Below are 27,406 nucleotides of genomic sequence, written 5' to 3'. Positions count from 1 at the left end.
GTAACAACAAAAACATATACCCAATTGCTACTCCTCTGAGAAGTACTCCTTCCATATGGAAGTACCACTATAATATTTGCATTTCTGAAGGCCAACACTTCTATAGAGCTTTTAGTTAGTATCAAGCCCTGCTGTAAACATGCGTATTAAGTCATTTAACTGTCAAATAATTGTGTAAGTACAGTTCCCTGGATTTTATAATTAGGAAAATAAGGCACAGAACGTTAGATAACTTCCCCAAGGTGATATTGCTGTTAGGGGTCAAAGCAAAAATTTCAATCAAGTCTGAGTCCAAAGGCATGATTTTCATCAGTAGAGTTTAGTGGTGTGTGTTTTTTCATATATTTTTCAATGTGCACATAAACCTATCTTGTGTAACCTATCTACACACACACACACACACACACACACACACACACGCAGTTAATTTTATAGCTTGCTATTTCTTTTCATGATCAGAGTTGACTTTCTGTATATAGGAGACTCAGAACAGTCAATATGCCAGAGTGGCATATTTTGTGGTAGTATATTCCAAACTCCTTCATATGTTACTTCACATGAACATGTATAACAAGCTATTAGAAATTTCAACTTTTGTAGGTGAAAAATTGTTAAATATTGGTAATTTCACATTGCTCAATCTAACACTTCATTCTTTATATCAGCCATATTATTTTACTGTTTATTTATGCATTAAGTTATCTAGCCTACATTCCATGAGGAACATTACATAATTTCCAATATTTTATTATGGTAGAGGTCTGCGATGATGTCTCTTCAAACTGTTTGAATGGCATTGGGAACAGAGCATGAGTTTAGAGGGATGGTGAGGAGATTTTAGCCATTCAGTCACCTTCACTTGAATTTCATCCTCAGTTCTTTGATATGGACAGTTGAGAAAAGGGCAAAGCTATGTAAAATGCTATGCAAATATGCTTCAGGGTTACTTCCTTAGCTTCCCCTTCCCAGCATTGTTTTTTCCTATGCTATACATATGTAGAAATTTTGGAGTACCAAAGTGCCCATTACAGGGTATTGTTAGGGAAAAAAATCAGGTGTCTACCTGTTCATTAGTATGGTAAAAAGTGCTATTTCCTGCATTTCAGATATCACTAATTATTGGTAACATCATTTTTTGCAACATTTAATTATTGGTAAATGTATCCAAGTAAATACTCTTGTTTCATGTAGGGATCCAAGTTCAAATTTTTTTTACAAGAAATGAATAACAAATTTCCCCAATTTGGTCATTTTTCCATTACATATTGGAGAGTTTAATTACATTATGGTTGTTTTGGCATTATTTTCACAATTTACAAAAAAAATTGTGTAAAGTAGAAAACAGCAAATAAAAAACATCAAATTTGAAGTTTGTTTTGGAGATTTTCTTTTAGCTAGGCCTTCAAGTATTTAGCATATTTGCACTGACAGTGGTTTTGGATTAATTTAACTTTTCCAAACCAGCATTTCTGGTATGCCTTTGGGAAGACATGAGGGTGATTATAAATCAGGATTGTTAGGTCGGTGGTGCCTGTAAAGATTTGCAGGGAACCAAGAACTATTTTCTGACATTTTACACATTTAAAAATAGGGAGATGCTGCTATATTATCCCCAGGGTGGTAGTGTTCACTGAAGCCCCCTTTTTCAAGGCACCAGTGAGTAGGCCACTTGGAGTCCAGGAGACACAAACCCTCTGTCACTTTAGTTGGAAAGGGCGCTGGCGCCCCTGCACTGCGGCAGGACCGCGGCACTGCGGCAAATGGGTGCGTCTGCGCGGCCGGAGCCAGCGGGTGGGCGTGGCGCACGCGCAGGGAAGCTATCGCGATGCGCTGGTGCCTTTGCGGCAAGCAGAACGCAGAGCCGGGCAGCCGCCGGAGATGCCTGGCGCTCTATACTGAGGAGCGGCCGGCGGCGCAATGGAGCGGGCCAGGTCAGTGGTGGGCGTCTTCCCTCAGGGAGCACTTTTATTTCTTTGGTATTCCGAGTTTGCCGAACTTGGAGTATTGGTGTTTATACTGGGAATCTGGGCCCTAAAGGTCTTTGCTGCGGAGAACCAGCCGGGACATCTGGGGCTGGGGGCTCAGCTGTCCCTGCTCGGATGGCGTCCTGCCCGCGTCGTGCTGCCCCCTGGCCCGTCCGCCCTCCTCTTGAGTCCCGTCAGATTCTAGGGCGGCCTTTTGTCCTTGAGGTCTGGAGGGTGACTGCAGATGGGGAGGGCGCATGGCGGGAGGCGCGGTGCCTGGGCTGGTGCGGGTGGGCGGGATGCCCCACGCGGGGAGGGGGTGCCGGGCAGGCGCCTTTGGTGCCCGTGATGGCGGGGGCAGCAGCGGTAGCCGCCACGGCGGTGGTGGGAGGGGCCAGAGAGTGCAGTGTCAACGCGGTGGGGGTAGGAAGGTGGCGGCAGGGTGACGGCCCGGCGGAGGCCAGGCTGGGGTGGCGGGGCGAGCACTCCGGTTTGCAGGGGCAGTAGGGTAACAGGGTGACTGCAGCGGCGTGGCCGAGGCGGCAGAGGGCTGGGTGTGACGACATTGGCGGGGAGGGGCGGCGGGTGGCCTGCCCAGGGGTGATACAGAGGGGCGGCGGGGTGGCCGCCATGGCAGTGGAGCTGGGGCAGTGGGTGGTGAGATGATCGCCGAGGCGGTGTTCACGAGAGGGTGGCGGGGTGGCCGCCGTGGTGGTGGTGGGGTGGTGGGTGACTATGTCAATGCTGGAAGGGAGGGGCTGGGTGGCTTCCATGGTGGTGCCTGGGAGGCGGTGAAAGGTGACCACCGTGGCAGTGGCACAAGGGGCTGGGTGGCCGCCATGGGACGGATACCAAGCGGAGAGTGGGTGGCAGGTGGTAGCAGTGGTGTGTGGGTGCGGTGCGGTGGCCGTGATGGCCAAACCAGGATGGGAATCATGACGTCGGTGCCTGTGGAGCCCGCCTCGGAGTGGCAGCCATGCTTGTGGTAGAGCGAGTGCGGGGAGGGGGGGCGGTAGGCAGGTTGTCCAAGTGGCAGGCAGACGAAGGGGATGGCATGCAGTCCTCAGCACGTTTTAAAATAAAACATTACATTTTCTGTGACCTGAGACAGTTTTAGAGTTTGACTACTGTGGCGAACTTGCTGCCCCACTCCTCAGCCTAAGGGATGATTGCAGAAATGTTTATGTCCCTATATATTTTACTGTTTAATTCCTCAGTTTGTGGCTTTGATGTGTGATTAGAGATGTCACATATAAGCTTGCTTTATGCACTTCATGAAAGCTATGCCTGCTTGGTTGTAGGCTGTGACACTGTAGTATCTCTTGTTTGCAGTGATTTTCTTGCATTCGTTCGGAATAAGTTTTTCAGGCAGGCTTGGGAGCCCACGGGGCGCCTGTGCCGCTTCAGTGCCATTGTGCGGCTCCCCAAAGATGGCTGCCGCTGCAGATGCGTGGGTCTGCGCAGGCGGCCGCCCCCTCCCACAGTGCTGCAGTGGGGGGAGGGGTAGTCTGCATTTTCAGCCAGGCAGGAATTTCAGCTGCACCCAGCCCAAAAATGCTGTGCTGAGGGGAGGAGGCGGGCCTGGGTGGGCAACTGCCCCCTCCCCTAAGTGCCGCATTAGGGAATGATGCACAATTCGGGATGCGCAGGCGCAGAAGGGATGAGCCCATCTCCACCCCGCGATGGGGAGGGGGGCTGGCAGCCGCCCACTTCACCTGTTGGCTGCAAGTGCAGTGGCTTGCCTGCTGTACTGCAGTGGGGGCAGAGAGGAAGGTTACCGATTTATTCAGCCTCTACTTTGTGGGAAGGGCACTGAACCCAGCAAATTTGTACAGGCATAGATTTGTACACTGTAACCCTGTCTGTAATGGGGCTTTGCTGTACCTCTGCTTTTCTGTTGTGAAGAAAGGAGAGGTGGGAGTTTGGAGGGCAAGAAAGGCTAGACCATCCGAGGATCCCCTGCAACTTAAGCCAGCCCCCCCAACACTGGTGCAGGAAATTTTAAATGTGTTTTCTTGACTCCAGAAAGGCCCATTTTTCATTCTCCAAGGTTGAATTGTGCGCAATCCACCAATTTTTTTCGTATTCAAAATGGATTCAGTAACCCGTTAGGCAGTTACCTTTTCTGTATAACCGTTGATTTCCAGTTTACAGATTTGTTAATTCCACAATTGCATCACCGTGTTTATTTCTTAATCTCTGGGTATTTGTATTTTGTGATGCCACCTTCATAAATGATTTCCTTAAATCGGGTGAATCGGGGCTCCTCCAAGACCAGGAGCTGAGCAGTAAATTGTGTTTGCTCAAGGAAAACAGTAAAAGTAGAATGCTACAGGGCTGTGGGTCTACATGGCACTGAGAATTCTCGCCCTTGGTCAGATTTTTAAATTGCTTTTGATCCATCCTTTTAAAGTTAGAGTTACTGTGAAACTTTGGTGAGAAGGTATGATTAACTATTGCTGTATTCTGTATTCCATTACTTTGATTTTGTTTTGACATTTTTAAGGGTTTTGAATTCCTTTGCAGGGTTTTGAGGTAATGCTTGCCTTTTTTCTATTTTTTTAAATCTGTTATAACCAGTAAAGTGTGGCTGGTTGTGCTGAGTTGGAATGTAATTAATAAAAATATAAACCCAGAAGCTTGGAAAGCTTCATTCTGGAATTGTTTCTCTTCAAGTTGTTATAACAGTAGCAGGAGTTGGAATTTTGTGATACAAGTGATTTGTGCACATTTTTCAGCTTGTACAAAGATATTGCTTCAAATGCTTATATTTCAGTTTAACTTCTGATCACTTGGCTCTCTGCAACACGAACATGTATTGTCCTGGTCTGCCATTTCGTCCCCTTCCACGAAGGCCCAAGATCTTGATATGGCCGGTCTCCGGAAAGACCTTCGAAGTTTCAAGGTTTCTATTCTGCCTAGTGAATATTTGGCTTTCGTGCTAGGGGCTTTTTGAAAATGGGGAAGGGGTGTGAACAATTCCTGTGATTTGGAGCAGGTAATCTTCAGTGGAGAAACTGTTGTACTGTTGTCTTAAGGCAAAGTACTGTGGTTTGGGTTTATTCAGAGTTTATTTGTATTATCTTGGTTTCCCTAGTCTATCCAGTATTTTGTTGCTGAAATATTTTCCCCATATATGGTTACATGACATCTTTATTCTCTTTACCTCTTCCTTAATGTGCTCAGATTTGTTTTTACAAATTTTTACATTTAAGATGTCAGGGTGTTGACCTGTTAAGAGATAATAATCTCTTTGACTCTGCACACTGCTTAGCTATTTTTAGGAAGAAACCTTGAAGTAAGCAGGGTATGAATATTGTCTCAACATGACAGGGATAGTGAGGTTTTTTTATGTTCTTCAGTGACTTTGTCACTGGTCCTGTCTGTCCCCTGGTCTTTTGTGGCCCAAAGCCAGGAAGCTTGAGTAAGAATTGCTGATAGGTTGAAGCAGCATCCATGGCTGAGAAAGGTTGGGCATGGAAGTTACATTTTTTTGTTTCCTAATTCCTGAATACTGGCTTGCCCAGAATTATTATTATTATTAATATGATTTCACAGGTTTTGTTTTGGAGACACTCATTCTCTTAGATTTATAGAAAGCTCTTAAGACTGTAATAATCACAGATCATTTAAAAATTTTTCATGCTTCATATTTTAGTAGTTGAATTTTTGTTTCTTGGTGGTTGGTATGTAAGGCATATTAAATATTTTATAGAACGTTAGGCAATTAGGAAGAACATTTTATGAACTCACCACCTTTTGCTTTTCAGTGTATTTCCAGATTAGTGGTATTTTGTAAATGAAAGTGATTTTGGAGCAAAAATTAATATTGTGTACATAAAACAACATTTTTTCCCATAATTGCTTAATTTTTTGAAATGCAGGTTTCTGGATTGGGAATGCAGTTAGGAAGATTATGCATTTTGTGCATATGTATTTAGAACAAACGTCAAAAATTTTCAAAATAAATCTCATAGATGACTTTGTAGCTTTAAAAAGTAGATTTAGAAATTTGGATAGAATATTTTTGTGTTCTGGTTCTTAACTGAACTCAGGCCTTGTCATACTGAGCAACTGATAATATGGGGCAAAGGAATTGAAGATTATTATTTTTTGGTAATGGAGTATTCTCAATTACACTATTAGCCATAATCAGTGTTCTATGATATAGCAGAGGTCTGTGATACTCCTTTTACTGAATTGTATTAATATAATGTATTATAAATACATTTTATGTATAAGTAAATACATTTTTGAAACCCCCATGCTGTTGCATGAAACAGAACTTCATTTTAGGAATAAATGGCATTCCATTGTATGAATTTACCATACCACATCTATGTTTATTAATTCATTAGTTATACTTTGGGTTATTTCCACTTTTTGGCTATTATGATTAATGCTGCTAGGAATATCAGACTCAGACTTACATGATTTTTATGTCACTCTATCTTAAGTGTGGAATTATGGGTCAAATGTTAACTAAATGACTATAATAATATTGAACTTTCTGATTTTTTAGTGCCAATGCAGATTTTTATATCTTTGGAAAGAAGTCTACTCAAATCCTTCACCCATTTTTAATTTTTTTTCTTTTATTATTGAGTTGTAAGAGTTCTTTACATATTCTGGCTACTAAACTTTCACCAGCTATATGTTTGTAAATATTTTTTCTCCCATTCTTCTGGTTGTTTCACTGTCTTGATAATGTCTTTAAAGCAAAGACTTTTATTTTTGATGAAATCCAGTTTTTGGATTCCTCTCTCTTTAGGTACATTGGATGTCTTATTTAAGAAACCATTGTACAGTCAAAGGTCAAGGATATTAGCAAAGTATATACTTTTATCATTTAAAAATTTGATATGTACATGTGATTTTTTTTTTAATGATCTTTTCTATGGCTTGTTCCGAATATAAAATTTTTGAAGCAATCAAATAACTTGCAGTTACTGGTAAGCTATTTGACTGGGTTACTTTGCATAATCTAACATGAATTTAAAAATAACTAAGGTTCAGGAATTAGCTTTAGGGATGTGTCCTTTGAATTCTGCCTGTGAAATATTACACTGCATTACTTCTGTAAAATGCTTTTCCTTTGGTCCTTTTCAAGTAGCATTTAAAAGATTTTTCTTTTATGAGTGGTTCCTGTAGTTTCTAACGGACAACCCAAGTGGGAGATTACATGCTCAGATCTCTGACCAGACATTTTGTGAACTGTTCTGTAGATCATAATATGGTGGCAGCTATGTTGGTTTTACTTATTTATTTATTTTGGCTTAAGCATTCCGTTTGTGTTTTGTTTGCAAATTCTAAGAAACCATCATTCTCATAGGATGTTGCTTAAGTAGACATTCTTTAAGTCAAACTTCATTCTGTGTTACACAAAAGAATATTCTAATAAAATACTTTTCATACAATTTTTGATATCAGTGTAGCTGTATTTTTAGGGATATGTATGTATGGGTGGTAAATCTATATAGATATATATAGTGTATAATTTTACATCTATATGTAAATGTAAGTAGAAATATTTTTTTGCTTAATTTTCTGATTTTTAACCCCAAGCCAGGTTTTCTGATGTTAAGAGGTTTCTAAAGGAAGAAAGTAGATTTAGGACAGATCCTGACTAATGGAGGATAAAGACATTCAAATATTTTAGTTTTGCCTTGTGTTTTTTTTTCCCCTTTCTCCTGGTTTTACTGAGATAGAATAGATATACATCACTGTACTACTTTGTTTTAATTAGGTTATGGGAATTTTAAAACTCCATATTAAATATAGCTCTAAATATAACGGTTAAATAAATGGTAGTTCGTAAATTGATGAAGTCTGTGAAACAAATCCCTCCTCCTGCTTCAGGGACCGCTTACACCTGAGACGGACTACAGAACAGCACGTACCAGAGGTGGAAGTCCAGGTCAAACGTCGGAGGACAGCCTCACTGAGCAACCAAGAGTGAGTACGATATATGGATCGAGAACCAATTTAGGGTAGATTCCTTTTCCAAATTAGAACAAAGTATTATGCAATGAGGGAACTGCAGCAAATTTAATTAATGAAAGGAATATGTACACAAAGATGTAGCAGTGAAGCAACTAAATCATCCTTAACCATGTTGTCACTAAAATTTAAATTTTAGTAAAATGAATTTCCTTTTTTCCATATACATGTAGGGTGGGTTTTATCTTTGTAAAACTCTACGTCCTTCAATATATTTATATTTAAATTATTTTGCTTTGTTATTTATGTTAATCACGATCTATGCATTAAATGAATGTTAATTTGTGTAATCATACTTGCTCTGTAGTGTTTAGATTTTTATTTTTAGTTAGTGCATATATCCACTTAAAAATTTGAAATGTATACTTTTTTCCCTCTTCTTACTTAGGACATATACATGTACTTTCAGATTTCGGTTTCTAGGAGAGAGATTTTAATGAAAAATATGGGAACATTTTAATAACCTGATACATATACTGAGCATACATTAAATCTTTTGAATTTTGTCATTGCCACAAATCTTGACAGTATCAAGTACTGCCAGGTACATGTACACAGTGGATAGCAGTATTTTTCTTTCTTAAAACTGTTTTATTAAGTTACTTTTCAAAATTATAAGTATTTTTAATACATTAATGTAATCTCTTTGTAAAACGTAATTTTGAGATAAAAGTGAGTATCTGCTTTAAGACACCACCAGTCCATTTCCCTTCCCTCTCCAGAGATAATCGTCAGGTACTTTGATTTCTACCTTTTCAGACCTTTGTCTGTGCATTTTGTAGACACACAGTGGGGAGGGGAGAGGCATATTTATGATCTGTTTACATACGTGAGATTTATTCTATAACAGTTTGCCTTGAGGATCTTTCTATGTCAAAGTGTATTATAAATCTACCTTATTTATTTTACAAATTGCAGAATATGGGTGGCATCATAATTACATTTACCGTTGGCTTACTGATGGATATTTAGGTTGTTTGTAGTTTTTAACTATTATAAACAATAAAGATAGTCAAATTGAAAAGTAATATTCATTAATATTAACTACTTGAATTTTATTTCACTTCCTCAAATCTAAAGCCTTAAAAAGTTGTAATAAGTAACATTTTGTGTCCTTTTTTGTTATTTGCTTCTTTTAAATGTGAAAAATTGTAATATATTTATTTGCACATTGTAAATTACCGGTGAAGCTAAAGATTTTCCCATTTTTCCTGTTTGATTCCTTTTCTGTTCATTCTTTGCTTTGTTACATTTTCATTTTGGAAATACTTTGAAAAGGAGTATTTAATGAATATTGTATATAATTTTTCCTTTATAATAGGCTATTTGTCTATTTCTTTTATATGGTAATGTCTTTTTTTTCCCATTTCAGTCTTTTGTCATTACAAGTGCTCTTAAAAGTGCCATTTTTTCCCTCCGGAATCTCTAGAAATACCTTGAGGTAGTTGAGAGATTGTGATGGAGGTGTGAGTGGCAGGGCTCTTGGGAGAGGATCTTTTGTTTGTGGGTGAAGGCTCTATCATATTATATTTTCTTAGAGCCTTTATCCTATGCACCAGTGTAACAGGTGTAATGTCACCAGTGTAACAGGTGACAGTCCTCATCTTGTTTAAGCCTCCTTTAGGTGCCATTTGCTTGTTCATATCAATGGAAAAGTTTGTTGCTTTCAAAGAAGAAATAAGTTCATTTTCCTGACCTCTTCTGTTATGTTATGTATAAATACTACAAAGTGCCAATTTGGAGAAAGGATCTGAAGGGAGTTTTGAGTTTGGGAAATACAATGTAATTTCCGCCGTTAACCTCTCTCCACTTTGAGAGTAAATAGATTATATGAAAGGGTAAGTAGTGTTGTTAGTCTAATCCCTGCTAATGACATGTATGATCAGTATTCTCTCAGGATTGGGGAACTTAATAGTTATAGTGTGAGTGTTTATTTTAATAATAGACCATCAATCTCCTGACTTTTCCAAAATCATAAGTATTGAGAGTTCATATTCCTGAGGAATTGTGTGGGTACCAGTTCTAAAAACCAAAAAAGGATTGCTGTTAGCATCCCATCCAAAAAAATACGAAACAAAATGAAATAAAAACTAAAATCAGATGTAAACAAAACGTCCAGCAGACCAACAGTAAGTATTAACAAAAGCTTATTGATTTCCATTCCTGAAATTGATGCTTGTTCTATCTTCCAGTAGGTGTATCACCAGAGCAGCTCCTATTCTTTGGGAATGGTGAATGTTTTCCCTGTTTCCTGATGTATTGTGAATTTGAGATAAATTAAGAGATTGGGGATAGAAAGTCTTCTGAATCTACTTACTCAATGTCTTTTCTGAATTTATATTTTGCAATTTATTCAGTACATGCTGGATATACTGCATCTTATGTTCTCAGTCTTATCTCAGTCTTCAGTTGGGTTTCAGGTTAAAATCAATAAGGCCACTGCAACAGGATTTTAAAGAAGCAAAAAACACTTTTCTTTCTGAAACATGTTAGAACCTTGTTAGGTGGGAGTCTTAGTTGTCACTTGATAACAGGAGGACTGGAACTGAGAATGTCCAAATGAAGATTTAATTATTCAGTGATTGGAATGGGAAAATGTAAAGGCATGAGCAATACAGTTGTGATCATTACTACCTGAAGTGCAGATTTGACAGGTTAAGGTCACAGCATCTCTGAAAGAAACTGAGGTTTCTAGGCCACCTGCACTTCTCAATAGCTGAATGTAGATTCAGGGTTTCCGTTATTCCCCCAGGTTCCATAATTTGTTAGAATAACTCACAGGTCTCAAGAAAGCACTATATATACTTACTATTAATTCTATTATGGAGGATACAAGTCAGGATGAGACAAGTGAAGAGACTCATGGCAGCTTCCCTGTCCTCAGGATGTGAAACTCCCTCAACACATCGATGTATATTAACAATATAGCTCACAAGAGCCTTGGATGTCTAAAATTTTTATTAGAGTTTAATTACTGAGACATGATTGAATCATTGGCAACATGATGGAACTTAGCCTCACTCAATTTCCAGCTCCCATCCCTTCCCAGGAGGTCAGGCTTAAAGCCCCAACCATATAATACACGATTGGGTTTTGTGGCCTGACCAGCAATCCCTGTCCTGAGTCATCATGTTAACATTAACTCTGGTGTAATGCAAGGGGCCCACCATGGATAACAAAGACTTCTGTCACTTGGTAAATTCAAGGATTTAGTAGTTACCTCCTAGGAGCAAAGTCCAGCCTAATTCTTTGTATTACAGAATGTTAAAAATGTCACTTAAAAACTAAAGAAAATAGTGGAAAACCTTTTAGCATAGTCCCATTTCTAAATCCAATTGCTTTTGAATTCTTTCATGTATGTATATGTGTGTGTGTCATCAACATATATATCATGTATCAATAAGGGCAGAATTGCTGGTGATTTGGTTTTTCATGCTTGTCTGATTAGCCAGCAACCTGTGTAACTTCCTACATCTCTTCCTTATCCTCAAGGTTAAATTCACAACCAGATCACTCATCTGTAAAGATACGTTGAGGGCCTTTCTCTGGAATTCTCTGCTAATTTATAAGATGGTCCATTTACATGGTTTGAAAGCCTAACAGCCTGGGTCCTGGAAATGTCTGTTGCAAGGAGAAAGTTCTCAGGAGGATAAGCCTGGACAACAGCCTTAAGTCTCACTGGAAATGCCATAGCAAATGCCTCAAACTACCCCCCACCCCTCCTCGCAGGGTTAAAGAACTGTTTCCAGATAGGTTCATTGGCAAGTGAGTAATGGATATGGTACTGATGGTATTTCCATAGGGCTTTTTAAACCAAAAGTGCTTTTTTGTTTTTAATTTCCTTGATAGTATCTTCAAAGTGGGTAAGTTTAAGTCTCTCTCAGTTCCTTGTACATTCCTGTATGCAGAGACTCCTGTTTCTTGTTTTATAGTTTTTTCTTAAGGATGGTATGCTCTAAGCCATAAATGAGGGTGCTTTAAGCGTTTTAAGGATCTTTAAGTTTTCATTCCTATTGTTACCTATACAAGCAAATATCTTTTCATTTATATGTATTGTGTTCTTATCATAGGTGTCAGCTGTACCCAAGGCGATCTCAGCAGCAGCAAATACCTGTGGTGGATTTCCAGGCCGAACTGAGACAGGCATTCTTAGCTGAGACACCAAGAGGTGGTTAAAGCAGTATTGGAACATCCAGTAGCTGATTGCCAAGTAAAGATCAGGTTAGAGCTGATGCAGTCACGGTCAGGAATATAAACACATGATTAATGAATAGGGTATTTGAAGGTCATTTAATGTGGGATATGTTAAGATAGTATTTTCTTTTTAAAAGAAAATAAGTGCATTGCAGAAAGTTAAAAAGTAAAAGTAGGACCCAAATGTTTTGCTCTTGATACTTTTGTATTACTTTGCAGTCATTGTAGGATGTGCTTTTTAGGTAGTTTTATTCATTTTTAAGTTGTATTGCTTTTCAACTTAACATATAAAATATACTTGATTATAAATGCCAAATATCCTGCTAATGAGTATCATTTATAATTTTCTTTTGTGAGGGACTTCATTTTTTTCTGCTGGTAGTTTGAATAAAGCTTCAGTGAATTTCTTCACATAAAACATTAGATAAGATCATATCCTTAGATATGCAGATGTGAAAATAACTTGAATCAAGGAATATGAACTTAAGGTACATTTTCTAAATTATATTCCAAAGTTATGTTTATATCAGTTTCTATTGCCTTGAAAAATGGAATGCCAGTTACAATACACTTTTATCTGTACTGATTACTTTAATTATGTATCACTTGTGCCTACTGAATTATAAGTAAATGCACATCACAGTCATTAGCAATGAGAAGCTAAGTATTTTCCCATGCTTATTTACTAATTATTGTTTTGTTTTGCCCTTTCCCTTTTTCTTTCACCAGTTTTGTTTAAATCAGCTGAGAATGTATCCATGTATTTGAATCAGCTGACAATGTAATAAAGATATTAGCCATAATTTTTCAGTGTGATGTAGGTTTATTTAGTCTGCTTTTTTACGTTACTTGCTTACATTTTTAGTAAAAAGATGATCAGAAATTGACTTTGATTTACCACTTTTTTGTTTGTTACTTTATTTTAGTTTTAAGATTTCATTGATCTCAATCCAAAGGGTGTAGTATATTTCTAGAAGCTTAAGAGAGGAAGGGGGCTTATAGATGAGTTTCTTCTAGATTTTTTCTTACCCCTCAACTCAAATTAATTAGGCCTGTTTATAGCCACCATTTTGATTTTGAACTAAAGGAAAAAAAACAAATTTTGTAAGGGGAAACCCTTCCCTGCTGAATCTTTTACCCACATTCACCGCTAATTGTCTGGACTTCATTACAAAACAGTGGAATTGATTTAAGACGGTGGCATCTGATCTTTATCCCCAGATGTTCCCCTAAGAACAGTTTTAAAAAGACTTAAGTTTGTGCGATATTTTTGAGCCAGGAATTTTTTGACTGCTCATTGTAATTCATGTACTCTTGAAAGTTCCTAATATAACATTAAGGCATACATTATGATTATTTAATTTTCTGATACTGTGTTTTAGTCTAGCTTCAAATGCTAGTTTTATCCAAACAGTACTAATAACTAGGATTATTTTAGAGTTAAGGTTGGTGAAGTATCTGACCCACTTACTGCCTGTTTTTATAAATGGAATTATTTTGGCACACAGCCATGTCCATTTATTTACAAGTGGTCTATGGCTGTATTGGCATTAGAGTGGCAGATTCAAGTGGTTGCAGCAGACTGAATGGCAGGCAAAGCCTAAAATATTTTCCCCTTTAAAATAAAAAGTTAAATGGCTTCTGTCTTAGAGAACCACATTAAAGGATGAAGAAATGAAAGTGGACCCAGTATGGGAGTGGTGATAATTATAGAAGGTGCCAAAGAGAAAGGCGTTATAGAAAGGATTGTGTATGAGATAAACATGATAGGGTAGAGAACCTGATAAATTTCTGGGATAAGGGGTCACGTCTAAGAATCATTAAATCCTTTACACATGTAGATGGTAGTTCTTAAAGACATTAATGATTGATACATTTCCTTTTCCATAATAAAAATCTAAAGCATGTGAGTGATAGCCAAGCATGTGAGTGTAGCCAAGAACAATGGGAAAGTTAACCAAAGACTTTCTATACCCATGTTTCTATACCATGAGGTTGAATTTTCTTTCCTTTTGCCTATTTAGTTTTCTTTTGAAAGTGTAGGCAGTTGGAATCATGCTTTTAAACTTACCTTGTATTCCACATAAATGTATGTCATTGTTTAATTTTATTACATAGTCCTCATAATTACATTTGTAATGAATAAATGACAGTCCATTCATGATTTACTGTTACTTGTACTTGTGTTTTTTTTATAGTCAACTATACTGTTAGGAGTATTCTGTTTTTAAACATATATTTGATACCCTAAATTTATTAGAATGAGGATCCTATTGTGAACTAGAGTATAAATAATAGTATGATTCTTAAATGTTTTGTTACCAGCATCATAAGCAATGTTGCTTGCATTCAGAGATCATTACTAGAGTCTTAGTTTCAGTGTCATCTTTTTTTTTGTTAAATAAACAGTTCCAAAAAAGGAAAATTGTTTTCTTGTGATTTTAACTGGCATTGCTTTGTACATGAATATTTTCCATTTATTGTGTTTTTTTTCTGTAATTGTTTAACTTTTCTGCACATTTTTCTGTGAAGGGTCTGTTATTTTACCACATTTGAATGAGCACTAATGCATTACATTCTATGATTTCTCATTTGTTGTATGAGTGTTGGCCAAGTCTGCCCATTGTTTGATTTAAAGAAGCCATATATTTTTCTGCAGTTTAATCATTTGAGAAAGCCCACATTTTTCAAAAGTTTGAGAACTTCTGGGAAAGGGGCATAGGATGTTTGAGTCAGGGACCCAGGCCATTTATTTGCTTATGTGTCCTTTGATGTAAGGAGATTTCACCATAACTGCTAATTCATTGATACAGTGTGATGTTGCTACTCTTCTGTCTTTTTCCTTATGAAGCATTTTGTTTTCCTTTGCTGTAGGATAAATTTAAAATTATTCTACAAAATCTTTACTTAACAAGGTTTCATGATTATGGTGTGCTGAACTTAGGGACAAGTGATAAACTTCCTAAATACCGAGTCTGTCTCATTGAGGGAAGCCTTAACTTTTCTGCAGTCAACCTCTATTCCAAGTTCTAAGTGAAATGTGTATCTCTTCTACTTACACAAATTATTTGAATCTATTACATGTCCATGTCCTCAATTTTCTAGGTCTGCAGTTCTTTAGTTCATAACTCAAATCTAAAGGTGCATTTTTCTGCTTGATGACTGGGTGACAAAATATAGTGGGTATGGGAGGACTTTGGAACCTCAGGTTGGATGATGGACAGATGCAGGATTGTGACTGGTCTTCCCTTTTTACTCTGATCCACTATAGAAAGGAAATCTTGTTTGAATTTGTTGGTTTCTTGTAGGTAAACAATGAACTATGGCTGATAGGTATGTGTTTACTAAAATGCCAGTGGGATAGGACATTGCAGCTGAGGCTGGAAGGGGAAGATGTACTCAAATCTTTTGGGCACCTGAAGGTAAAAGCTTAATCTCTAAAGTCTGAACATTTATTGGAGAGGTGACTGACTACAAATTCCCACCTGAGATTTGCATTTGATGTTGGTTCCTATTACATTAATCTTCATGCAAGAAACCCTTTTGTGATTACATTTTTTCCTTTAAATTAAATCTTGAAAAACATCCAGTCACACTGTTTTTTCTAGTAATTGTGTCTCGTGGCTTCTTGTCAGGTAGCATGTCTCCACTGCTGTTGGTAATGGAGTTTTGAAGTTCTTGTCATTTTACTTTTTAAGAACAGCTTCAGTCAACAAACAACTTTTGGCTGTTGAAATCTTACATACTTTACTTATCATAAAACTCACCTGTGTATAAATCTGACCTTTAGTAAATTACATAATTTTGCAACTATTACCATAAGGTACTTTTAGGACTTTCCATCCCTTATGTCTGTTAACATTCGTTCCCCATTTCTATCCCCCAGTTGAGGGTATTACTTATTCCTGTCTCCATGGATTACTGAAGATCCTGTATCTTAATATATAAATGTAATACAAATGGAAATTGCTAATGATTCAAATATATACCAAGTATTCCTGGATTTAGACTGCTTTATGAAGAATCTTGTCAGAATTCAGAACATCTAAATTACAGGCCTTAAACTTAACTCATGTTGAGTTTGGGTCAAAAAGTACATTTATTTGTGGGTGGAGGGAGTCTTATTTGAATAAATCTTTTAGGATCTTCTCATACCAGTTTAATATAAAGCATTAATATGTATATAATATTGGATATCAGAAATAGGGATATCCCTCATATCATTCTGAAATCTTTGAAGACCTAAGTTGGGTAGATGGAGAACAAGTGGAGATATAAGTGTGAAAGGAGTATGACAGTGTGTTGAAGGTATGGGTAGATTGTGCAGTTTTGCCTGGAAGACAAAGGATGGTTGGAAGTTTGCACTTGGAAGACAAAGGTTGGAAGAATTTAATTATCAGGAATTTATTTTTTAGGCCCTCTGACACCCTCCAAGTTCTCATAGAATGCATTTAACTGCCATCACATTTTGATAATTACAGGAAAACATCCTTTCTATATCTTACCACTCTTACTGAATTCTTTCATACCATTATTTTCTCTTCTGATACAGTGTCATATAGTTCCTCAGAGAATTGTGTACTGGAAACATTCTTTTTGCTTACTGTATTAATGTTGGTGAAATTCATAATCACCATATTATTTCATTTTCACATCCAGAAATTGATTCAAAATTTACTTAACCAAGTTATCTTGCTGTTTGCAAGTTTTCTATATTGAAAACAGTAGAGAATAATCTTAATAGACATGTCTGCATTGTTAAAAAAAAGTACATCAATCAGATTTTGTTTGTGAAACTGGGCTACTTTATTCATAAAGCCAAATTCCCATTCAAATTAATAATAATTTGTGTTTCCTATTTTAATAAGTATAATTAGCAGTTTGAAAACGTTCACCAATTTTAGCTAGATTTTTTTTTTTTACCTTCCTTAATAGGAGTATTTTCTTTGGTATATTGGGGAAAATAGTAACATTGTTATAATACATGTTCTTTTGATTGATAGAAAAGTTGCCCATGTATGAGTTACCCCATATAAGAGCATTCAGTAACTATGTCCTCTTTTAACATAGGAAGTCTTAAGCACTTGGTTATTGGTTAAGAAGCATTACCTAACATCCTTTTGAAGGTACTTAGTTGGGGGAAAGGAAACATTTGGGCTTGACAACATTTAGGTGACTCAAAGAACCAAAAGTCTGAAGAAACTTCAGGATATCAAAATGTTGTTGTTGAGATGACTTGATGTTAGCTTCGGACCAGAGAGTGAAGTGCTACCTTAAATAAGGATGGGAAGAAAATACTACATTTTGGGAGTGGGCAATTCCTAATCTTGAAACATCTAAGAACTTCTTGTGTAAAATAAAATTGAATAAATTCTTAATCCTAGCTATGTAAAATGTGGAAATTAAAGTGAGGGAATAATGAGTTATGGTGTTTAATTGGTGGGTTTGGGAGCATGAAGGAAATGCATTTGAATATGTCTTGTAGTGATTGTCATGCAAAACTGCCTGCCTGCTTTTAAACATGGTAGATTGCAGTGCAGCTAGATCATGCTTTCCTCTGCAGGCTCCAGCTACTGTTTGAAGCTTCTGCCCCAGCTTGCATTGTTTATAGGAGAACCTGCATCATACCCTTATCTGTAGCCTTCTCTTAGGTCTTAAGGATCCTGAAATTTGACTACGGACTTTGGATTTGGTGGAGCAGCAATCATGGTAAGATATATATTAGGCAGAGGGGTGAGAAGCTACTGTAAGGACCCAATTGTTCATCAGAGTGTGGGGTGATTTGGGGTTCTTAATGTTAGAAATAAGGAATCAGTTTTGTGGTTCTGTTGGGCTAATCTAGAGCGTTCATTCTCAATGGGAAGGACATTTAAGGGGGCAAAATTTGGTTTATGAGAAGTGGAAAGGATCTTACACTGTACAGTGATTGGTTTATTGTCTGCCAAAGGGGCACGTTACATAAACAGATACAGCATATCTGCATATTAAAATTTTAGCAGAGTGGGTGATGAGGATAAAAATGTAAAGGTGCCTAGTGGGACAAATGAAAGAAACCTGAGAGACTCTGATCAAGTTTTGAATGATACAGGCTGCGGGTGTTGATGACACTGCGATGGAGGCCTCTGTACTGTACTTGTGTTGGGTTGATGGGGGTGGCAAAGCTGTTGATGAAGGCTGGAATTTCCCGCTGTTTGGTTGGTTGTCTAGGCAGCAAGAGTGTATGCAATCACGTGTTTCACAGGAAGGTGGGGTTTGGGATTAGAACTGGGAAAAGACCGATAAGCATGGTGGAAAGCTACAAGGGAATAGGGTTGGGGAATCTATTGGGAAGGAAATAACAGAATGATGGGAAAGTATGTAGAAATTCTGAGGAGTAGAAGGTTCCATAGAGGACTATAATGGTCCTGGGTCCAAATTTGGTCAGTATTTTAAAATGGTGTGAATGAATTATGTAGTAAAGGTGGGAGTGGGGATGTGTAGAGGAAATCAAGTTTGGATTATTACAGGCTGGGGAGGAAAAGGAGCGGGTTAGGGAGTAGCTGCAGACAAACTGATGACCGATTCTTACTCCTTCCAGACTGTGGGAAAGAGCAGCAAGATGCTGCAGCACATTGACTATAGAATGAGATGTATCCTGCAGGATGGCCGAATCTTCATTGGCACCTTCAAGGCTTTTGACAAGCATATGAACTTGATCCTCTGTGACTGTGATGAGTTCAGGAAGATCAAGTAAGACCACTTGGGTTTGGGTTTGGGTAATGAGAGAGTGAGGAAGAGGAAGAACAGGAATAAGGGCTTATCGAGGGTAACTGAAGGAGGTGGGGAGAACATGGCAAGGATGGTCTATCATCTAACCTAGCCTCATCTCTGAATTGCATCAGAGTCTCCCAGTCTTAAAGTTAATGTACTCACTATACTGTTTTAACTTTGCAAATATCTTGAACTTGGAATAAACTTTGTACAGTATGTTCAAAATACCGAGTTATGTTTATTTAAAAATTGGAATTATGGCATCCTACTTCCACTTGGTTGACTTCATTCAGAGGATTTGGCTTGGTGCCTATAGCTCTCTTCATTCAAGATGACTGCATTAGGGCTCTTACCCTTGGGCAGACTTACAAGGCATCACCACCCTTGGCTCTTGGCTTGATTTCCTCTTTTCCCATAGTTAATGAGGTACTGTACAGAAGTTTAATGTGCCAGTTAACTTAGGTTTTTTAAATATGAGCAAAAAGGTGATATTCAAATTCACCTGTCTGCTGTAGTGTTAATTCTTACTCAGGTTGGAATATATATAATTCATAGCATATTCCTTATCCTTTCCTTTTTATTGATTGTTGTTCTCCTTGCACATCAAGTTGGATCTTCTCAGAAATTCTAGGACAGTGGATGCTTCATTGTTTTGTGTTTGAATAATCCATATTTTTACTAAAAAAATTAGAAACCATGATGTTGACAAATACTACAGCCATTTGATGAGAGTTTTAGGCATACCGTTTCACTCTTCTTACTAAATTACAGGGATAATCTCATCTTCATATTGCTTTATATTATACATTATTGTATATGATAGTGCTTACTGGGGTTTGTTGAATGGCATTGAGTTAATTGCTTTTACCTATTTTCTGTTTAAAGACTCACATGATTTTTGCTGCTGGCAGTTGAAGAAATTGCAATTACGGTTTTTCTTTTTTCTTTTCCTTTTTTAAAATTTCCCTTAGTTACATGGTAAGTGGTAGGGTCTAGAATACACGGTGTCTCTTATTCGAAGCCTTTTTTTTCCTTTATACCATTTGGTATGCCTTCATTGTCTACTACTGTTCTCTACCCTTTTTTTTTCAATTCTCATCAAGATTTCCTTAATGATTTAAGAATATTGCTTCCCTTCTTAACATGGAAACTGAGTCTCAGTTTTGCCTGTCTTGAAAGTCTTAGCCATGTAATTTTTATCTATGTTACACAAAAAGCAATTAGTTTTGGTATAGTAAAATACTGAGGGAACACGAATGAAGGTGAGAGAAGATTGAAGTGTGATAGTAAAGACTTTTGCCGTCACCCTTACATATCAGCTGAGGTGTGTGTGTGTGTGTGTGTGTATTTTCTCATAACTTAGTAACTGAGCATGGACATTTGGGCATCAATCATATTAATTGATACTTAATGATACATAAATATTTTAGTGAGTGAGCGATCCCTAATTTATTTCACTAAAGTTTACTTCTGATTTATAGGCCAAAGAATGCGAAGCAGCCGGAGCGTGAAGAAAAGCGGGTTTTGGGTCTGGTGTTGCTGCGTGGGGAGAACTTGGTTTCCATGACTGTGGAGGGACCACCCCCTAAAGATGTAAGGAAGTTGTAGGTCAGGACAGACATTATTGTGGAAGGCCATCACATTTTTTAAGATGTTGCTAAATTGGGGGACAAGAGAGGAAAAGTACGGTATACTTCTATCAAGTAAAATGTGCCTGGCACTTGAAGTCAGTTCTTGTATGTGTTTGGGGATTAAGGCTATTCTGATGATTTGTGTGCTGGGTACTGCCTGGGTAAAGGTAGGAATTTCTGGTGTATTTCCCCTTGGTAAGGTCATAAAAATATATGTACTCACATTTTGATAAATGTACATTTAATCTGCAGGATGCCTCTGTAGTGCACTCATTCATTTATTCATTTGAATAGAGAACTGATCAAGATAGGGAAAATGGTGGGACAGAGTGATCTTATGGGAATAAGGTTGTTGATAACTGGTGAATCATTTAATTTCAAGCTATAATCTTGTTTCAGACTGGCATTGCTCGGGTACCACTTGCTGGCGCTGCAGGAGGCCCTGGGGTTGGCAGGGCAGCTGGCAGAGGAGTACCAGCTGGTGTTCCAATTCCTCAGGCTCCTGCTGGATTAGCGGGCCCTGTCCGAGGGGTTGGGGGACCGTCCCAACAGGTGAGGATCCAAGAGAAAGTTCTACATTATTAGGAGAAAGTGCCTGAAGCCCAAGGGGGAGGAGATCAAGAAGCATGAATGTACATCCTATGCTTGTGTACGTACCATAAACTATGGAGGGAACCGAGAGACACATATACATTAGGAAGGGAATAGATCAAAGCCTCCTTGATAAGAATGATATAACCATTGTTGGTGATTAAGGGAAATACAGATAGATAAACCAGAGTTAAGAAAATCCAAAATGGGTTTATTTTTATTAAATTAAAAGTGGCATGTTTGGTTTAAAGGAGAACGTGTCAGCATGCCAAAATATTTCAAATAAGGATAATGGGAGAAATGAAAAATCGTTACAATATTTTTGTATTTAGTAGGCCATTATCCACCATTATTTCCTGTGTTTAAATAATGTGCAGCTGGGCCTTGCCTTTACTGTACCTGACCATGCCTTCTCAGGTGATGACTCCGCAAGGAAGAGGCACTGTAGCAGCTGCTGCCGTGGCTGCTACTGCCAGTATTGCTGGAGCTCCAACTCAGTACCCGCCAGGACGGGGTACTCCACCCACACCTGTGGGCCGAGCCACCCCACCTCCAGGTAAGGGATTGATAAACAAGAAGAAAAAGAATTTGGTCCTTACACAAAAGGTCTGGGTCTGTGAAGAGATTGTATCTTCTTGAAGTGATGACTAAAATGCTCTCAGCTAATAAGATACTGAATTACAACTGGTCTGAGTTGGAATATGTTTCCCACTTTTGAATACTAGTGTTTGATGAGAAACCGTGAACTCAAAATTTTGAGTTCTGATGGTTTACCAGTGTTGTGGTTCAAGGAGAAATTAATCAACTCCCTAATTTGGTGTCTGGGCCCTTTCTTCAAGTACAGTCTTTAGTTCTGTCTTAGTTGAGCCTTTATTTCTGCCACTTTTCTAGGCATAATGGCTCCTCCACCTGGTATGAGACCACCAATGGGCCCACCAATTGGGCTTCCCCCTGCTCGAGGGACACCAATAGGCATGCCCCCTCCAGGAATGAGACCCCCTCCACCAGGAATTAGAGGTGAGTGGGTACACGTGTGCTCAGTGGTGCCAGCCAGGTCCCTGAATATGTTGTTTTTCTAAGGGTGTCATGGAATTTTCACTTTAAAATTATTTTAACTGAAGTATAGTTCACATACAATATTATACTGATTTCAAGTGTACAGTACAGCGGTTCAACAATTATATATGTTACAAATTTTGCTTTTTTTTTTTCCAGGTCCTCCTCCCCCAGGAATGCGTCCACCAAGACCCTAGGATATTGTTGATCATTCTTAATCACTTTTTTTCCTGCAATGAGTCTTGTGAAACTGTGTTGAGTGTTTGTGAACTTTGTCCCCTCTTGCTGCATTAATATTAGCTAATAAATGCATAGAGCAATTAAACTGTGAGGTACTGTTGTACATTTTTTGCCTATTGATTTTTTTATGTCAGAGTGAAGACTAGGATTTTTCAAGTCTTGAAGTTATTATGGATGAAGTCAATCCTGGTTAAACAATTCATTTAAATAATTTTCTCTTTAATTCTTAAAATGGTTGTGATATTTGGTTATACTTCCTTTCATTTTGTGCATGACTGATCTTGGTTAATAACTTTTTACACATAAGGAAACTCTTGGCCCTGGGGCCTAAGTGGTCAGGCTGAGACCCACACACGGCCTCTTCCACCATTATGCCATCCATACCTGAAAGGAAGTAGGGACAGGATGAAAGGCCTTGAAAGGCCAACTATGGAAAGAAACTATGGCCCTGAATTCAGACTTGGATCACTAAATCAAAGCATTTGGAATAAGAGGTGTTCCTATGGGATTTCACCTCAGCCGATCAGCTTCTGCAGTGTTCTTGGGCCTTGTGTGATAAGAGTAGGTGACGTGATCCTGGAATAATCATCGTTCCCTGCCAGTGAGTAAATACTTGCATACTTAGACTTTTCTCAATGAATGGCAGAACCTGGGTCCTGGGGGCCAGGGGGATCACATACCTAAGTTGTGTTACTTAAAGATAACATACACCCTAGAATATAGTTGACACTCTTAAGTACAAATTAAATGCAGCTGCATTACTTAGTGGTAGACATACTTTATGTGTTCAGAGTGGAAAATCTCTTCCAGGAAAATAGTTAGGGAATGCCCAAATATCCAGGTCCAGTTGGAGTTGGTTATGGACCAGTGAAAATTATTTTTAAGAGGGAGAGGGAGAAGCTTTCTAGGTTTTACTGCTAAGATTTCAACTAGGCAGTGAATGGAGCATTACTGATTGTAGAAATTAGCTTGTAAAATACTACAGTTACAAATTGGTATTAATTTATTAATAGCCTAAGACTGGTAAACTGATTGTGTCTTCTCTGATTTTACCAACAGAGGTTGTATGTATGTCACCTTTTCCATCATGGCCTTTCAAGTAGTAATCTCCCAAAGAAAAGAGAACTTCAAAATGACTAGAATTGCTGTCACCAGATTTATATGGTCTTCCCAGAGTACTTTCTAGGATTGATTACCATGACCAGGTAAGGAACATAAAGTTGGCAAAGCCTTCCTTGTTTTAGGAGATATATATAACACAGGTGTGATAATTTTTTCAGAGATAGTAAACATTAAAAAGAAACTTACTACTGGGTACCAGAATACCAGGCAAAGCATTTTTTCTCGATCTCTGGAGGCAAAGCCATTCTTACGAAATAAAATTGACTCTTAGATAGACACTTGCTCCTTGAAACTGTGTGGGTGATAAGTATAGAGCCTTGCTTTCTACAAGTCTGCTCTCTGGACTAATTTCAAAAAAAATTGTGGTATTTTTTTGTTTGGGGAAGGAAAATACTGCTCCTCACTGAAATCTGTTGGCAGGATGGCCCTTAGATTTTAGCATGAGTTTTCATGCAGCGTTATTTAAAGAAAACTTGCTGTATAATTGATTAACTTAAAAAAGCCTCTTACAAATCAAAGGTGAGTGACAAGAACTCTTAAGGTTCGGGAAGATGCTTGCTTCTGATGGCTATTTTGGTATGGTGGTAATACTATTCTTATCTGCTTGGAACTTCTTGAACCTTTTGAGAAGCCCAGATTGTGGAACATATACTAAAAGACAACCTGGGACACAGACATTCAAATAATTGCATGTAGGGTGTAAGGTAAGTGTATGGATCTTGTGCTTTGGATTGCTAGATCTAAGTTCTGCAGAGTTCCTTTGGGGACACGTATCAGCATTCCAGTTTTCAAACATTCATGGCAGTGAATACTTGATGTCCCTTAAACATGTTCCTACATTCCTGCATTCAAATGAGTTACATGTTTGATCTAAACCGTGTTTGGGGAATTAGTTCCTGGTTTCCTGGTTACATTTATTAACTCAAATATATACATACTACATATCAATGTAGGATTTCATTGTGGGTTTAGAGACAGTTTCAAATTGAATTCAGGAATTTAATAGTTACGGTACTTGAAACCTTTGCTTTTGACTTATTTGTAGTCTGTTTTTAGATAGTAAACTGGACTTGGACTTGGTATAAAAGCATGTCAGAAGTCATACAGTGCCCTGCCTTCACAAATTCATTGGTCTTCAGTGTCAAATTTTAGAAGGACTGTAATTTTTCCTGCTTACTTGATACATAATTGATAAGTAACATGTAAGTATAATGTGTAAAACATGCTTTTGATATCCATACCTATTGTGGAAAGATAACCACAATAAGGTTAGATAGTTAACACATCCCATCACCTAACACAGTTACCATTTTTTTTTCTTTTGGTGAGAACTTTTAAGATCTACTGCCTTAGCATATTTCAAGTATACAGTATGGTATCAGCTATAGTCAAAATACTGTACAGTAAATCCCTAGCACTTACTCATCTTAAAATTGGAAGTTTGTACCTTTGACCAACATCTCTACATTTACCCTTAGTAGCTCCCGGCAGCCACCATTGACTGTGGCTAAGAGTTCAACTTTTTTACATTCCACGTAACAGAGCAGAAGTTTTATAATTTCTCTAAACCTGGTGTTTTGTTTCTTGTAGGTATTTATTTGCACAAAAATTAATTATTTATGAAATGTGATACTAGCAATATTTGTCTAGAATTTTCATAATCTTGTTTCAAAGATCAGAGAATAACATTTCATTGAGTTCATTTTAAGTAAAACTTTTATTAATTTCAGCAAGTAGTCAATCACAGCCTCTACTATAGCATATGAAATGTTCAAATACATGTTGCCCAACTAATAATACATTGCCAGATTCTGCCTTACTCATCTTTGCATTCTAGTTTCTTTGGCACTGGCTGCACATAACGCATATATACTCAGTGTTTGCATTTTGTTAAATAAATAAAACTGCTTGTTATCATTGTTTTTTTATTTTGTATTGCAACTTTTTCAGTCTCATGCAGTGCCTTTTTTACCCATATAACTGGAAGAGGAGAGAATTTGATCACTGAATTATCTGACATGTCAGTGTGGATCCTCCTCAGTAGTATCGCAACAAGGCTGAAAATCCTGTCAGCTGCATTTAGGACAGGAACCATTCCAGGTAAAATCACCTTGTAAAGAAGAGTATGAGTATATTGTAGAGGCCTTGGCTAGGTTCATGATGACACAGGACCTTGTCTGAACATAATGATTTTGCAATTTGAGCTTAAAATGACACTGAAATCCGGTCAATGTGCCTCACTAGATAGATTTTTTAGAGAATATTATTTTCAATAGAAAATTTGGCTTTGCATGTGAAGACTGAATTAGGAGTGGCAGGTGTAAATAGTATATATATTTCATTTTTTTTTTACTTTCAGAGGTATTCTGAGCTAATTTTCTTCTTTTTTTAAAAAACTATGTGCTGTTGAAAGCAAAAAAGGAAGCTCATCCTTGAATCCCAGGAGGCACAGACATGTGGTGAGATGGAAGCAGATACGTGAAAAGGAGACAACCACCTCTAGAACCAGGATGCCAGAGTTCTAGGTGTCTAACTGATGTCTCAGAAATAATGAAACTAATATTCATAGGATACATTTTAGGAAATGCATCGAGTGTGGTGAGTACCTTCACGTGGATCCTGTTGGTGTCTGAAGATGACTTACTTTGTGTTTTTTTCTTCAGCTGCCTGCAGTTGATCAACAGGTATATATAGCCTGTCACACAGTAGATACTAAAGGAGTGTGGCAGCGTTACTCATTTTTTAAAATATTAGAATACAAGTTTTTAGATATTTTATAGTTACTCTTGTATAGTAGATTATCTGTAATTAGAATCGAATAGGCCTGATATGTAACTTGATACTCTTAACACTTTGAAGTAGGAAGGTATTCATAGATAAGGGTCAAACGATTCAATGTTTACCAGGACTTGTTTTAGTAAAGTGAAAGTACTGTGTCATGAAGCATATTTGTATGGATATTTTTTAGTCATTTTTGGTCAAAAAATGGGAATAAAATATGCTCTTTTGAGTTCACAGGGCTGAGACCACCTCCCTTGCTTAGTGAGAAGGCCTAGCAGAAGAGCAGTATTGGACAGTTCAAAAATGTTTGTTTAGATGTAAATGTTGATAAATAGCTTCATGTGTCAACACAGTAAGTCCAGCTCTGCTAACAGTGAGTAGACCGTGTAGGGGGCGGCAGCTGGTTGTTGGCAACAGTGTACTTCAACTTCTCAAATAGTAGCTGAACCAACCTCAGGGACGTCCCCCTTATACGAAAAGGGGATGTGCCATCCGGTGTCCTCCGGTGGCAGGAATGCAGACTACAGGAGACGGTTCTAGTTCCTTCTACACTCAGTATCATCTCAGGATCCGGAATTCACTTTGCTTACTTAATACTTCCTTGCCTATGATTTAGGAATTTATAATGTGGAAATGAAATGGTTAGTTGAAGACTTGGCTGGGTTGGTTTCCTTTGGTGAGCAAAGTTAATCTTAAAATTTAGGTAAGGTGGCCAAGATTAAAGCAAAAAACCTCATAGCTGAACTAGATGTTTGGTGATTATGAACCATTTTGTATTTGAAACACAGCTGCAGAGGATAGCATAGTGACCTACAGGTGTTAGATATTTGTACATCTGAATTAATTGGTACTTTGTTCTCATGTAAAATCCATTTGTACAGCTATTTACAGAATTCCTTGTCTGTGACCACTTGTGCTATGATGGCCAAAATAAAGGGAGAAAGATACAGTTCCTAATACCTAATATTTTATGTCTATTAGGAGACATCTATCATGAAATGTAGTGTGTGCTTTATTGATGAAATTTGGATTTTGTTACCATAACACTATGGTTCTTTGTATCAGAGATGTTAGAAC

At 37.8% G+C, this 27,406-nt stretch overlaps 2 protein-coding genes and 1 non-coding gene across 5 annotated transcripts; all 3 read left to right on the top strand.

Moving 5' to 3' along the window:
• Positions 1-1,797: 1,797 nt before the first annotated feature.
• SNURF (SNRPN upstream open reading frame) lies at positions 1,798-12,179 on the top strand. Of its 2 annotated transcripts, XM_057494851.1 has the most exons (4): positions 2,423-2,472; positions 4,741-4,869; positions 7,824-7,919; positions 12,035-12,179. In XM_057494851.1, the coding sequence occupies exons 2-4, from the start codon at positions 4,778-4,780 to the stop codon at positions 12,138-12,140; spliced, it is 294 nt and encodes a 97-aa protein (XP_057350834.1). In that variant the 5' UTR covers positions 2,423-2,472; positions 4,741-4,777; the 3' UTR covers positions 12,141-12,179. The 2 variants fall into 2 exon arrangements, with proteins under 2 accessions (XP_036734595.1, XP_057350834.1); XM_036878700.2 differs by lacking the exons at positions 2,423-2,472; positions 4,741-4,869 and adding an exon at positions 1,798-1,931.
• On the top strand, positions 12,070-22,517 carry SNRPN (small nuclear ribonucleoprotein polypeptide N). 2 transcript variants are annotated; one of them, XM_057494849.1, is made up of 8 exons: positions 12,070-12,185; positions 17,810-17,867; positions 18,736-18,887; positions 20,390-20,501; positions 20,939-21,091; positions 21,548-21,686; positions 22,022-22,147; positions 22,346-22,517. In XM_057494849.1, the coding sequence occupies exons 2-8, from the start codon at positions 17,865-17,867 to the stop codon at positions 22,381-22,383; spliced, it is 723 nt and encodes a 240-aa protein (XP_057350832.1). In that variant the 5' UTR covers positions 12,070-12,185; positions 17,810-17,864; the 3' UTR covers positions 22,384-22,517. The 2 variants fall into 2 exon arrangements, with proteins under 2 accessions (XP_057350832.1, XP_036734594.1); XM_036878699.2 differs by having other exon boundaries at positions 12,137-12,185; positions 17,799-17,867.
• Positions 22,518-25,700: 3,183 nt separating this feature from the next.
• LOC118908842 (small nucleolar RNA SNORD107) lies at positions 25,701-25,772 on the top strand. Its single transcript, XR_005023386.1, has one exon. It is a non-coding gene; the product is annotated as a small nucleolar RNA SNORD107 (small nucleolar RNA).
• Positions 25,773-27,406: the final 1,634 nt, after the last annotated feature.

The sequence above is a fragment of the Manis pentadactyla genome, chromosome 18 (genome assembly GCF_030020395.1).
Source record: "Manis pentadactyla isolate mManPen7 chromosome 18, mManPen7.hap1, whole genome shotgun sequence".
In the NCBI taxonomy this organism is placed as follows: domain Eukaryota; kingdom Metazoa; phylum Chordata; class Mammalia; order Pholidota; family Manidae; genus Manis; species Manis pentadactyla.
The sequence above is the reverse complement of the archived record's forward strand: the minus strand, read 5'-3'. Positions and strand labels throughout refer to the sequence as shown.

What these genes read in the sequence shown, in the direction of transcription:
- SNURF (XM_057494851.1), top strand. Translation starts at nt 4,778, where the DNA reads ATGTATTGTCCTGGTCTGCCATTTCGTCCCCTTCCACGAAGGCCCAAG. An exon ending in AAGACCTTCGAAGTTTCAAG is followed by an intron (nt 4,870 to 7,823) that starts GTTTCTATTCTG and finishes CTCCTGCTTCAG; the next exon opens with GGACCGCTTACACCTGAGAC. An exon ending in GCCTCACTGAGCAACCAAGA is followed by an intron (nt 7,920 to 12,034) that starts GTGAGTACGATA and finishes TTCTTATCATAG; the next exon opens with GTGTCAGCTGTACCCAAGGC.
- SNRPN (XM_057494849.1), top strand. An exon ending in GATGAGTTCAGGAAGATCAA is followed by an intron (nt 18,888 to 20,389) that starts GTAAGACCACTT and finishes TCTGATTTATAG; the next exon opens with GCCAAAGAATGCGAAGCAGC. An exon ending in TTGGGGGACCGTCCCAACAG is followed by an intron (nt 21,092 to 21,547) that starts GTGAGGATCCAA and finishes ATGCCTTCTCAG; the next exon opens with GTGATGACTCCGCAAGGAAG.